The 14,086-nt window shown below is 30.9% G+C and overlaps 2 protein-coding genes across 8 annotated transcripts; both read right to left on the bottom strand.

The window, feature by feature from the left end:
* Nucleotides 1–933: 933 nt before the first annotated feature.
* Nucleotides 934–6,396, bottom strand: LOC141531913 (uncharacterized). 7 transcript variants are annotated; one of them, XR_012479997.1, is made up of 5 exons: nucleotides 6,255–6,396; nucleotides 6,023–6,112; nucleotides 4,465–4,620; nucleotides 2,480–4,372; nucleotides 934–1,269 (listed from the first exon to the last, which is right to left on the bottom strand). XR_012479997.1 is itself a non-coding variant. In XM_074250010.1 (4 exons), exons 1-4 carry the CDS (start codon nucleotides 6,306–6,308, stop codon nucleotides 4,337–4,339), a joined length of 336 nt encoding a protein of 111 aa, XP_074106111.1. In that variant the 5' UTR covers nucleotides 6,309–6,396; the 3' UTR covers nucleotides 1,288–4,336. The 7 variants fall into 7 exon arrangements, 1 of the variants encoding a protein (XP_074106111.1); XR_012479999.1 differs by having other exon boundaries at nucleotides 2,809–4,372; XR_012479998.1 differs by lacking the exon at nucleotides 934–1,269 and adding an exon at nucleotides 1,286–1,833 and having other exon boundaries at nucleotides 2,809–4,372.
* Nucleotides 6,397–7,825: 1,429 nt separating this feature from the next.
* Nucleotides 7,826–12,569, bottom strand: LOC141531809 (RNA polymerase-associated protein CTR9 homolog). Its single transcript, XM_074249823.1, has 4 exons — nucleotides 12,426–12,569; nucleotides 12,128–12,226; nucleotides 8,233–11,585; nucleotides 7,826–8,084 (listed from the first exon to the last, which is right to left on the bottom strand). The coding sequence occupies exons 1-4, from the start codon at nucleotides 12,465–12,467 to the stop codon at nucleotides 8,036–8,038; spliced, it is 3,543 nt and encodes a 1,180-aa protein (XP_074105924.1). The 5' UTR covers nucleotides 12,468–12,569; the 3' UTR covers nucleotides 7,826–8,035.
* Nucleotides 12,570–14,086: the final 1,517 nt, after the last annotated feature.

The raw sequence follows: 14,086 nt of genomic DNA, 5'->3' as shown, positions 1-14,086 counted from the left end.
TTCTCATGGAGGCAATTCTTAGCCAAAATTTAACTGTGGTTAAACATCTGCTTGGCAAAGGCGTCAACGTCAATTCAATGACCACAAAACGGTTAACAGCCACGAATTATTTGTTTGCGAAATCATTTTACGATGAAAACGGAGAAGACATCACCTTCCAAGTCGCTGAGCTATTTCTGAATCACAACGTGGATTTCAATTTTCAGGATAGCAAGGGAATGACTCCTCTGCATTTAGTGCCTTATGACATCGAGAAAATTCAATTTCTGCTGGACAATAACGTGAATATCAACATCGCAACAGATAGCGGCTTTACATCTTTTGAAGAAACTCTTTTCGAAATTGACGATGCCTCGGATGTCAATAGATCGTGGATGTATGATGACGAGTATCGTACTCAGCTCCGGAGTGTCGCCGAAGTTTTCACAAAGCACATTGTGAAAATGGCTTCCAGAAATCAGCCAGTTTCTTCGGGTAATCTGAAAGGGTTAGAAGGACACAACTCGTTAATTGACTTCAGAGATAGATGTTTCAACGAAGCTGCCCAGATGAAGTCAGTCAAACCGGGTCAATTCTTCACTCTTTTTCACTTTTGGATATGGGACGATCTTGATCTACTAGCTCAACATGTGTGCACCAGGGAGTTTATTGATCTTGTGAGCAACTCGAAAAAGTTTGATCAAAGGTTTCCGATTTTTTCTGCTGATCTCAGGACAAAATTGAATAAGTGCTTGAGTAGGAAATTTCTTTTAAATTTGAGAAGCAATTTAATTGCTAAATTGTGAAAGAATTTAAAAGTAACTTTCTTTTTTAACATTCTAATATAAAATTATCTGTATATTTATTCGTAAATATGGAATAGTTAATTATAGTTTTAATATTTTGTCAACTTTAAATAAATGTATAAAATAATAAATGTGTATAAATTATCTGTAAATAAATTTTTTAATGTTTAATAAATAAAAAAAATGATAAATAATACCATAATCATTTCCAAAATATTTTTTTTTTTTTTAAATATATCCTAAGTAATTTTAAGTTTTATTCAATAATTTTGTTTTCTTTTCTAAGCTGCACTCTTGATTTTCCTGCCAGATATCCGGAATATTGAAAGCTACACCCAGGTAGGTATTTTTCAAACCCCTCAGGTAACTTTTAAGTTACCTGACTAGATAATAGTCTGACTGGTGTTCAACTTCTGCTGTTTTTATTCTCATCATGATAATGTGAGGTAAGTCTCTAATCTTCGTCAGGTAGGTATGGCATACCCTAATAAATTAAAAAAAAAATTTTCTTGTTTTAAAATTCTAAAATAAATTTTATTGAATTTTTAAATAAATTTTTTTTTTATTTAACATTAGTCACTCAAAAATTAAATTTTTAAACCAATTTTTTTTATTTTTAATTTTAATAAATAAAAATAATTTGAAAAATTGACCCTCACAAATTCGTGCATCGTCATCATCACTGAAAAAGCCGACAAATATATTTTTTTTGTATACTTTTTCCATTTAGCTATACTGCCTTGGCATTGAAATGACGTAAGTAAATAAATAAATAATTAAATAAATCAATAATTACATATATGAATAAATAATTTCCATAAAAGGTATAAATTTATAAAATGAACAAAAAACATTATTTGTTATGATAAATCATATTTTATTAACATATTAACTTATAAATGTACACATTATACATACATACACCTAAAATTAACTGCATTAATTTTCTCCGTCATAATATACCGAATTAAAAGATAGTTTTTACTTATATGTATAATCCTTGGTAGTTTCAATTCTCTCTATTAATTGATTTGCTTTTAAGTTTGACCTAAAACAGATGATTCTTAATTGCTCTAAAATTTTTATTTCAAACTCATAGAAAATTATTTTTTACTTTTAGGTTAGGTTTTTATTAAAGCGTGATTCTATTTTTTTGTAAATATCACATTCTACAATGTAATTTTTATAAAATCTGTGATACTTACAATCTGAAACTATAATTTTTCGAGTTTTCATCACAAAACGCCATGTTACATTATATACTGTAATTTTTCTATTTTTCTTTTTTCCGTGTATTTTACCTTATCGCTAAACAAAAAAATCAAACCTAATTTACGATAAAGATATACCCGTTGCAAAATCTTTCTTAGTCTCTCAATTATATAAATTAATATGTAATTAAATAAATAAATGTTGTTTCTCGCGAAATTCGAATTTATCTAGAACTACCTCGAAAATATATACTAAATAAATTAACTATTGCTGAAAAGCATATAAAACATCTAAAAGACACTAATTCAGGTCAAGACCTTTCTAATGATACTAAATTTAATATAAAAAGCTCTTTTTATCAAATAAATATTCCAGAGACAACATTTTCCTCATTCTCTTAATTATATATAAGAACATTGTTGTCTTAATCTAATTATCTAATTCTAAGTAACAACATAAAAAATAGTTTGTAAAAATCATACCACAATCTGGAGAACCTTCTTTTTCTTCAACACCTTCTGCGGAAATCGCTGAGACTGATGCAAGAAGATGGATTACAGTTTATAATACAATTTTATTCTTCATTGCTGATTAATATTGTTATGTCCGTAGGCGTTAAAAATGCGGTAGCGAAGTTACGGTGGAGGATCGGACTAACTTTTAAGAATACACATCGAGGGGTTTTTATTCTCGTTGTTAAATTATTTGTTGTGGGAGCTTTCGAGAGACGAAATACCACGCCTTTTGAAGAGACTGAGAATTTTTGTAGAGATTTGATTTTCTTAGATTTAATAGATTAATTTTCACTTACCTTTAGATGGCTTGTTCCTTACTGATCCGGGCCTCGAAGGGCAGCTGGAAGCGCTCTCGAGTCTGGATGTTGAATTTGAGGGCCAGGAATGGATGATTAAGGGCTGCTTTCTCAGTAAAGAACGACTCGAGATTCGTGTAGTTTGTTTTTATTAGAACAGCAGCAACCGGGATGTTACATTACACTTTCACGGTAATTTTATTTAGCACTTATGAACTAATTATTTAAATTTTACGCTTTAATTTTCGGTTAACGTCTTTCCAGTTTCCCGCAGGAAAAAGTGCGTAACTGACCGAATAATAATTAAACTTAATGGATTCGAACCGATGTAAATGCGGAGCAAATTAAACGGTTAATCCCTTATATTAACGAATTTATCTATTTTACGTCTGCCGGATGACCGAGACCCGCTTGAACTAAGTGCGGCGCAAATTAGAACAAAAGCCCTTACAGACGGCGGCCCGCTTTAACTAAGTGCAGTGCAAATTAATTAAAAGACCTGAATTTAGTTTTATCACGTTCGCCGTATTAACGGGGACCCGCTTGATCTACGTGCCGTGCAAATTAAACCAAAAGCCTCTACGAACGTGGGCCAGTTAACAAAGATACTTGAATTGAATTAGTTAAAAGACGTTGGGCGGTGGTTGCCGCCTCTTTTAAAAGTTCCCGCTGCTTAGCTTGCAGAAATCCCCATCGGTCAGTCGGCAGTCGCAACGATATTAATTTTAAGGTTGTTTTCGCGCATAGGTGGGTCTTCTAACTAAAGCGGGAATTTTAAATAAAAAGAAAAATTTTCGGGCGGACATAACAATATTTATTATTCAAAATTTTACTAACTGGTCCTTACTAATTTAAGACTTGAAGAAGAAATGAGATACAAAACTAAAGCAACTGTCCTTTATATACTTGGAAGAAAACCCAGAAATAAAAATGTTTATTAATAAAATTACTGCATTATTGAATTTGTTTGCTTCCGAGTTACTTTAGTTTGTTGATAGTTAACGAGATTTTATTATAATCGCGCATTCTTCTCACGCTATCTTAGAAGATTAAATAACAACAAGCATTGATTAAAGATTAATCTCGTTGTAAATTGTCTGATCATAAATACGGAAACGCGAGTTTGTAAAAGTAGATGATAATTTTAGATTTTAAAATCGTTTAATCTGGATTTATTTTGTTTGTGTGTTTTAATCATCTTTTTTTAAAACATAATGCTTAATATAAGATACGGAGCTCAAAACTTTCAGCTATCGCTTGTGAATAAAAAGAGATTATTATTTTGTTCATTTTTATCAAAAACTTTTTTTATTATAAGTAAATTTATTGAAAAAGAAAAAATGAATTACAGACAGATTAAGAATAAATACATTTATTGTTCGGAAATTTTATTTACAGTTTTTAAAATTCTTCAAAAATTGAAGTATTTAATATTATTATTTTAGTTTATTTTTCATACTTAAAATCTTTTTGTTCTTTTTATTCAATAAGTATCTTCTTATGATAATAAATAATCTGAATAAGTGTACTAAAAAACTCTAACGCATGATCCACTTTCGCATTGCTGTAAAAAATACATATTGTTCAGTTATTATAAATTTTTCATTGTATTAATGATTGATTATTAGTTTTAAATTATAAGTAAGAAAAGCATACCCTATAATCATCAGCAGAATGAGAATCAGGAAGTTTACACTCAAAGAATTCTACCATCTCAAAGTCATAAATAGATTCATTTATATACTGGCATTTATTTTCTTTAACATCTGAACTATCGTTAGCGCAACTTGGAACGCAAGTTTCATCCAGTGTCTTCAATTATAAGCGACAAAAACAAACTTATGATTTTAATTAATTTAAAAATTATAAATTCATTAAAAGAAATCAATACAGAACATAAAGGTAATAACGAGGGATATGTGAAGGATGTGTTGGCAATGGAGGAAGACAAGTGGCTAAAAATAGCGCTACACAGTAAAAAATTTTGTGTTAAAAATTTTTGTGTTAAATATTTAACACAAAATCTTTTGACGCAATGACGCAAAATTTTTTACTATTTACCGGAAGAAATAAGGAATATTAAACAAGAATCCGATAAAATAGGGTAAAAATCTGCATTCAGCGATAAAAGAAATGGGATTTGAGGAAATAACAAGAATGATATACAATAAGGAAGAAAATGAAAAAATAGAGGGAAAATATTGATGCAGGGATAGAAAAATATAATGAAAAACTTAAGGAAGATGATGAAGAAGTTATTGAGAGATCAATTTATAGCAAAATATGTAAAAAAATACTTATCGGAAAGGATGGATACTATTGTTGGAAAGATGACAAGAAAAGAGGAGAAGCCAGAGAACAATCGGCAAGAATAAGATATGGAAACAATGGGAGAACTTGTAAGAAAGGATATACGGAGTGCGGGCGTGTAGATTATATAAAGAAAGCATAGAAACATTAATACATCTGATAAAGTGTAAAGAAGTAAAGAAAGAAGTGAAGAGGAGGAAAGAATATGTTTGGATATATTCTCTTACAATTTAGAATTGAAGATAATCAGTTTTTTGTTTCGATTGATCAAAAATGAAAAGATACTCTTTTGAAAATCAGCTCCTCATATTATGTTTTTCTTTTCCTTCAAATTTTTTTTTCTTTAAAATTAAAAAAATCTTTTTTAATTTGTTGAATTTCTTAAATATATCTTCTCTTTGAAGATGCTATGTATCGCACAAAATCAGTAATACTAGACATTCTACACATAAAAATGTAATCATGTTGTTGTAAATTGCCGAGGGCGTTTCTTTACAAATAAAAAAAATATTAAATGTTTATATTTGCTAAGGAATAATTATGACCTATTTAATATTTATATCTTAAAAAAAAAAAACTTGTATAAAACTGTAAAGTTATGCAAATAAAACACCATAAATTATGGTCCATAATAAATAAATAAATAATAATACATCAGAAGAAATCGAAACAATTAAATGAAAAATTTTTTATCTAGAATATTATTTTTATAAAATTTTATTTCATCACTGTGTTAGTTATGATGAGAAGCTAAGAAAATTTTATCAAATTCTAAATTTGTTAAATTTCATAATATTTAATGAATTTTTATAAAGATTTATAAAATATTTTGAAATCTGATTCAATCAATGTTTCAATTGCAAAGTAAAATTTTAATAAAATTATTAAAATGAATATTACTTACGCAAGCAAATTCATATCCAAGATCCGCGCAAATTTTTGATAATTTAACTTTCTGTTCCTCTAGTGCATCATCAATTTTATCTCCATGTATCTGTTTAATTTAAAACTAGTTTTATCAATTTAATACGCTTGAAGAAAAAATAGTAATTTTATATTAATAATTTAAATAAATAATAAGATTTTAATGATCCATTAACAATATAAAAAAAATGTGTAAGTATCATAAGTCTTACCCCAGTAGAGAAATATAGATACGCTATCGCAATAAAAACAATCTTAGTGAGCATGTTTGAAAATAAAAGTGAAATTATTTTAATAGATTACACGCATGAGTTTGAGTTTATATACCGCAATTTTCTTATGATTCATAGCCGTAAAAAATGATAACCGTCAAAAGATTATGAGATTATCAAGTTTTTAAAACATAGTTTCAATAGTGTCGCATTTGTCTTGATATTATCATTAATTTTATATTAATTATCATATTATCATTTTATATAGCTTCCAGGTTCAATAATAAGACGTCAATGTTTACATTGACGTCTATTAAATTAATGATTCATTATGAATTAACTCTCTTTTCGGGTATTTATATTCTAGGAAATCTTAAATTTAACTTTGAACATATGCTCATAGTTTTACAAAATTATTTTTTGGTTATTACACTTTCGGAAATAAAAATTACTCAAGTAGCACTGTTAATTTATTTTATTTCTCTGAAAAATCTCATTAATAATCTTGATGAGTCTTAATAAAACTTTCGAAATAAATTATAAACTCTGATAAAGTGTCAATAAAAGTTGAAAAGTCTTAATAATTCTTAAGAACTCTTAATAAGTTCAATATTCTCTTAAATTTTAGAATTTTAGAAGAGTTAGTAAAACTTATTAAGAATTCCATAAAAAATTAACGGAAAAAAGAATGGGTTTTAAAAGTTTTTCATAACAATAAAAGCTTATCGAGTAATTTATATTTTTTTGGTAAAATCAATATTTATCAATAAAATATTTACAGGAATCGACATAAAGGGTTCTAAGATTTTTTAGGATTAAATCAATTTTTTTGTTAATTAATCTATTTTTATTTTAAACTTATTGAAAATTATTTTCTACTTTTAAGTTAGGTTTTTATTTTTTTTGAACTATTATTTATTTTATTGGAATTTATGTAAAAAAATTAACGTTTATTCAACACATCGTTAAAATTATCCTTCACGCTTTTGCAGGTGCTAAAATGACGAAAAAAAAATTTTTTCAAGTTTGAAATTTTTTGGCACGCCGTTATGGCATCCGGGGTACCGGGGTACTGGGGGCCATAAGGGCTAACAAAAAAATTTTTTTTCAGAAAACAACGTATTTTTACTTTAAATGCATAGAAATGGTGAAAAAATTTTTTTTTCAAATTTGAAATTAACTTTGATAAAAATTTTTTGGAATTTGAAATTTGTGATAATTTCTTTAATTAAAATTTTAATTAAAAAAATTTTTCAATTTTTAAAATAAAATGAAAATCGCCGATAATGATTACGGCAAAATGTCTATGAAATTATCGAAGTATAATTTATGAATCGTTATACTTATTAATCACTAATTTATTTGAAACGGTTACAGACCCGAAGTAAATAGCGAATATAAACAGGGTAAGACTTAAATAGATTACCCAGTAATTACAAATCGTACAAAGTTAATGATTAGATAACAAAGCCCTCTGAAGATGAGCGGAAGTGATTTAATTATTACGATGATTATCATGAACAAGCCAGCTCAAAAATCTGATTAACAGGTAAGTAAATGAAGAAATAGTGTGAGTATTAGTTATTTTATTTTTTAGATTGTTTTTACTAAAATAATTAACAAATTCATACATGTCTTTATTTAGTCAATAGACATCTTACTTTATAAACCTTAAATACTATATTTCATTACTTCCTAATTATTCTGACTTATTTACAATATAATATCGTATTAAAATAGTTATATTAGTGTATTTATTACACTGCGTGACAGCCTACAGATTAACCATCACTCTCTGAAACTGATTTTCTTGACACCGGTGAAGCAGACCTGTAATAAATAATTTATTATTGTTCAACATATTTATATAAATTTTACACTATAATCAATTAAGTACAGAGTTTAACCACTGTAGAAAATCTTTAATGATTTATTTATAATAAAACCAATAAACTTAAATAAAAATGTCAGTAATTACCTAGCAGAGCCACTCGCACTACGAGATCTACTCCGAGAGCGGCTTTTAGATTTAGACCTTGAACGACTTTTGGATCGTGACCGTGACCGAGACCTTGAACCGCTCTTTCTCGAGCCACTGGCAGATCTGGACCTGGACCTTGATCTGCTTCTGGAGCCGCTTTTCCTGGAGCCCGATCTAGACCTAGCTGGCGAGCCGGACTTAGATTTTGATCTTGATCGTGATCTCGACTTAGACCTAGATCGTGATCTTGATCGACTTCTACTGTGTCGAGATCCAGACCTGGACCTCGATCGTGAACCACTCTTGGAGCGAGACCTAGACCTGGAACGAGATCCGGATCTGGACCTTGATCGTGAGCCGCTTTTGGATCGAGATCTAGACTTAGATGTGGACTTTGAACGCGATGAACTTCTCGAGCCGCTTCTGGACCTTGAACGGGATCGAGAGCCTTCCGATTCAGATCGGATCCTCTTTTTGTTTTTGCTGCTGCCTGGCTGGTCTTTCTTTCTCTCGTCCTCGCTTTCCGACTCACTCGTCGAGATGGTCTCTTTAGACAGAAACTTGGAGTTTCTGATGACCTCTGGTGCCGGTTTCTTTGGTTTCTTTCCACTGCCAAGTTTTCTGCCTCGTGGGCCTTTGGGCTTATCATTATCCGACTTTCTACTTCTGCGCTCTTTTCCGTCACTGCTGACCTTCCTTTTCTTATTCTTCTCTCTCGGTGCATCGTCAGGTCTTCTCTCTTCACCGCCCGAGCCACCACTGTCACTAACATATTGGTCAGATCTTCCTCGCTTTCCTTTCTTGGTAGCTTTTTCTGACGGCATTTCTCCAAAAACAAGCGCATTTTTAGTTTTTTCTACATACTCCTGTCGCTTTTGCAACATCGCTTCTTCTTTTTGCCGTTTCATCTCTTCAATTATTTTCTTTTCTTCATTCTGCTTCAATTTAAACGCTAGCCTCTCCTCCTCTTGCTTCTTACGGAGCATCTTTTCTTCTTCATCCAATCTACGTGCCCTAGCAACATGATACTGAGCCTGTGAAAGAAGATCTTGGCACCTGCGAGCCTCAGCTTCCGCCAGCTGTTCCATTCTATCACCATGAGCCGCCAAATATTGAAAGTACTTATGTGACAATCCCAATTCGTGTACTGCTTGAAGTACAGTTGTCAGCGTTGACTTTTCATCCTTGAGAATCTGCGTAGCAAGTCGTTGAAGTACCAACGCAATATTATACAGCAGAATAGTATCTTGTGGAGCAACTCGTCGCGCTTTCAGCAACGTCATCTTGGCTTCCTTCAATTTTCCAGCCTTGAAATACGCTCGTGCAAGATACTGCAGCACCTCAACATGATGATACTTGTAAAACTTTCTCAAACAGTTCTCATACATCTGAATCGCACTGACAAATTGTTTCTGTTCAACATAAATATGTGCTATATTCAACCAAACATCGTAGAATTCCGCGGTAGCTTCTCTAACTTGCGCAAATATATCTCGCGCTTCATTAACACAGCCTTTATGAGCCAAAACCGCGCCGATTCCATTAGCAGCCCAAATATTTTTCGGATCGTTACGCAACACCTGCTTGTACATCATCAAAGCTCGATCTTGATGACGCTTTTCGCGCTCTTTGTCTTTGCCGCTCTGGTGCAAGGTTTGTAACCAAATATTACCCAGCGCAATCAGCGAGTATGCATCAGTACTAGTCGATGGATTCTTGAGAATTCTTTCAAATTTCTTCTGACCAGGCCCCCACTCCATTTTTGCAAGATGCAAATTACCCAGCAGAGACCACGCGTCTGGGTGCTCATTATTTATCCTCAACGCGTCTTTAAACCAATCGGAAGCTTCATAAATCTGTCCCTTATCTCTCGCCATACAACCTAATCTTAAGTAACAGTCCATGTAATTAGGATGCTCTTTAAGAATATCCTTGTACAATTTTTCAGCGCGATCAAAAACACAGAGCGCTTCGTTAAGTCGTGCCAAATTGTAAGTAGTTGTCACGGCGATTGAGTTGTAGTAATTAGGATCATCCTGAGCGTCTGCTCTAGAACGAGCCAGCGATTCTTCAAGATTTTTACGCGCTTCTTCTAAATTACCAAGACGATAATGCAGCGCTCCGACGTTGTTTAAAATCTCTGGAGGAATGTCAGCTTCAACTTTTTCTTTCAATATTTTGGTGGCTGTTCCGTACGCGTTCAACGCGCCATTCAAGTCAGTCTGCTCGAGAATTTGAGCAAGCTCTATCCAAGCTTCCACGTCATCGGGAAACTGCTCAGTTACTTTTCTGAGATGGTTTCTGGCGATATCACGCTTTGATTGCGATGGTGAGTTTGCGTACAGCGATCCCAAGATCTTCATGGTTTCGTAATTGCCGGGCTGAACTTTGAGGACTTTTTCAAAGCACTGGGCTGCGTTTTCCGAGTCCCCGCGGTAGACGTACATCTGACCTAGACCGAAATGCGGGAGAACAAATGCTGATGGTGCAAACTGAGTAGCTTGGTAGTAATATTGAAAGGCTTGATCATAGTCTCTCTGGACGTGGAACGCTCGTGCTAATTGGTAGCAACTTTCAGCGCGCATCGCTTCGTTTTCTGTGTTATGGAAAGCGTGCAATGCTAGATGCTGGACTTTGTTGTAATCTTTCTTGAAGAAAAAGTGATTCGCAAGGTGATTCAACACCATCGGGTTCGTAGAATCGATGGTGTAAGCCTTGGAAAGCATTTGAACTCCACTTCTTATGTCGTCAGACTGCTGGAGGTTCAATTTTAATACAGACAATCCAACTAGAGCACCAACACACTGTGGATCGAGTTGAAGAGCACGTTCGAACGCCAATCGTGCTTTATCCTGGTTATTTAACTTCATGAAACAGTGGCCCATTCCCAAACGAACTGCTGCAGGACAATTAGGATTTGTTCTCAGGGCTTTTTTGTAAAAGGCTAACGCACCTCGGTAGTCTTTTTTGTTGAAGGCGATGCAAGCTTTTCCGAGGAGAGATGGAATATTGTTTTGCGACTGGTTCAACACAAAATTGAATTGCGCATCCGCTTGATCTAGCTTGTCGCCTTCGAGTAAACAGAAGTAAGCTCGTCCCAGCAAGTGATTCTGATCGTACATTATTATTTTGTCAGCAGTAGTGTACAGTAGCGTGGCCTTGGTGAACAGGTCACGCTTTTTGTCTTTGTTCTTCTCGCGGTTCGCTTCCTGGACGTAGTAAGCTGCCAGCATGTCCAGGGCGCGCATTTGATCCTTTTCGAACTCCTTGTATTCGGTGTTTGCATCATTGCGCGAAGACTCCAAAATCTTGATGAAGTCATCGATGTTCTGTTGTTTATAGTATGCGAGCTATATAAAAAAAAAAAAATAAATAAATAAATAAATTATCTTAGTTGACTTGTTTTATGTATATATTTTTTTTTCACATTCTTCATTTTATTAATAATTCATAATTAAATGAGCATTATCAGTTGTGCACTTTTGTATTTTCCAAACTTATTTTATTTTATAATAATAAAATCAGCAGACTTCTGACAATTTTTTTATTTTTATTATAAATAACAACTTTATAAAGAAATAAATATAAATCTCTAATAAAAATGATACTGAAGTTAGCGGTAAGCTGTTAATTTAAAAAATTTTTTCAACAAATTAATTACAATGAAAAAATGCTTCTAAAAATTTTTACTTGTAATTTTTATTAATTTTCACATGTGAAACTTTTTAATTAATTGTTTTTTTAATAATTGCATCATTATAAAATTTCAAAATAATTTTTAAGTCTGCCAACTTCAGTGTCATCAAAAAATTGATAGATATCTGTTAATTTCACTATCATGAAAATTGTTGATATTCTAAAATCAAAAATATTAATTAAATAAAGTATTTACAGCCAAGTCGACCCAGATGTGCAGTTTAGCAGATTCTTGACGCAGAATAGTGAGAACTTCATCTCCATCTGGCAGTTGATTTATACTAAGCTCAATAACCTAAAAAAAAAAATATTTTTTAATAAAAATGTTATAATTATAATTACATATTATGCATATTTATTATTACAATTTATATTCAATGCATCATATAGAATCTGAGGTTATATTTTGAAAGATTAAACCCGGTTGTTTGGCGAAAAATTTTTCGGAGGAAAATGTAACTTTTGCGGTTAAAATTATTTAATCTGGCACATACCTCGTCAGTATCCTTGAGAGGAATCTCAATGGAAGTCGCCATTGCGTTGAATTAATAAAATTATTTCTATTTTATTTTATTTACTATATAATACAAGTTTAATATGAAATTTTCACATTGTACTAATCAAATTACCGACGTAAAGTGCACGAAGACGCAAACCAAACTAACAAACTATTGTTTGTAGATGCAAATCTTCTATTTGCAGTTATGTGAAAACAATTCTGGTGTACTCTAGTGTGTATATACGCAAGCTGTTAAATATTTTTTTCAAGCAGTAGTTTCTCATCTGTTGAAGGATTATTGTTTCAATTGCATATTATTTAGTTTATGGAATTGCACTTTCTTCAATAAAAAAAAAAAAGTGGGAATATAACTTTCGTTGGTATAGTTTGTGCTAATGAATTTTATTATTTTAAATACTAGAAATTTAAATAGCGCGCCTTAATTTCGACCAATAAGGAATTCGGTCCCATTTTTTGCGAATTGCGACTATTGACTAACTTCACACTCTCATGTATTTTTATTGTAAGGATAACTCATTGTTATAATTGATTAATATCAGCAAAATGACATATAAAATATCTTTTAAGAACCAAAACTTCCGATGACTTCATAAAATTTTGTAACCTCAAAAAAAAATTACACTTACGGAATACTGCGTACATTTAAACTGAACTTTTGGCGCCAAACTTTACCCGATTTGTAGGTCTGTAATCTGATCCCAAGCGATGACACTGAAGTTTACAGCATTAAAAATTTGTTTAAAATTTTATAACAATTAAATTATTATAAAAAAAAATTTTATTGAAAAATTCAACACGTGAAAATTAATAAAAATTACAAATGAACATTTTTAGAAGAATTTTTTGATTATAATTGATTTGTTATTAAAATTTTTTAAATTGACAGCTGACGGCTAACTTCAGTATTATTCCCAAGCGTCATAAAAGAAAGTTGACTTTTTTGAAAATTTTACTCTACAAAAAATCAAAAATTAAGTACAAATTTAAGAACTTTTATAACAAATAAATTATTGCAAAAAAAATTGACAAGTAAGAAATTTTAAAAATTAAAAAATGCAATTTAAAAAAAAATATTGTTTGAAACAAATTTGTTTGTTAAAAAAAATTAAAAAATGGTCAGATGATAGCTAACTTTTATGTCATAACAAGCAGTCAAAAATTAATTTAGCAGATACTCAATAATTTTAAGAATTTTTATAACAAATAGATTATAGCAAAAAAAAATTAGAAAAAAAAGTGACAAGTAGAAATTTTACAAATTAAAAAATGCAATTTTTAAATAATTATTTTTGAAACAAATTTGTTAGTTAAAAATTTTTTATAATTTTATAGCAATTAAATTATTGAAAAAAAATTTAATTAAAAAGTTTCGCATGTGAAAATTAATAAAAATTACAAGTGAAAATTTTTAGAAGCATTTTTTTATTGTAATTAATTTGTTAAAAAAATTTTTTAAATTGACAACTGACCGCTAACTTCAGTATTATGATAGTCAACTTTTTTTTTAATCATTCGTTTTTTTATATACTTTTAAAAAAAAAAATATTTCAAAAACATCAAAAAAAGATAAAATAGAAATTTTATCTAAACCCATAAGAGCCAAAATTTTTTCCAACTTTTGAAGGCAAAAAAGCT

Source organism: Cotesia typhae, unplaced genomic scaffold, assembly GCF_013202065.1.
Source record: "Cotesia typhae breed Kobodo isofemale line unplaced genomic scaffold, CoteBio_Ctyphae contig_50, whole genome shotgun sequence".
In the NCBI taxonomy this organism is placed as follows: domain Eukaryota; kingdom Metazoa; phylum Arthropoda; class Insecta; order Hymenoptera; family Braconidae; genus Cotesia; species Cotesia typhae.
Note: the sequence above shows the minus strand (reverse complement) of the source record. Positions and strands in the feature narration are given on the sequence as shown.

Excerpts from the sequence above, each read along its gene's own strand:
- LOC141531913 (XM_074250010.1), bottom strand. The coding sequence starts at position 6,308 with ATGCTCACTAAGATTGTTTTTATTGCGATAGCGTATCTATATTTCTCT. Across the intron at positions 6,113-6,254 it reads ATCTATATTTCTCTACTGGG|ATACATGGAGATAAAATTGA; the intron begins GTAAGACTTATG and ends TAAATTAAACAG. Across the intron at positions 4,621-6,022 it reads TTGGATATGAATTTGCTTGC|ACACTGGATGAAACTTGCGT; the intron begins GTAAGTAATATT and ends TTATAATTGAAG.
- LOC141531809 (XM_074249823.1), bottom strand. The coding sequence starts at position 12,467 with ATGGCGACTTCCATTGAGATTCCTCTCAAGGATACTGACGAG. Across the intron at positions 12,227-12,425 it reads CTCTCAAGGATACTGACGAG|GTTATTGAGCTTAGTATAAA; the intron begins GTATGTGCCAGA and ends TTTTTTTTTTAG. Across the intron at positions 8,085-8,232 it reads AGTGCGAGTGGCTCTGCTAG|GTCTGCTTCACCGGTGTCAA; the intron begins GTAATTACTGAC and ends TATTTATTACAG.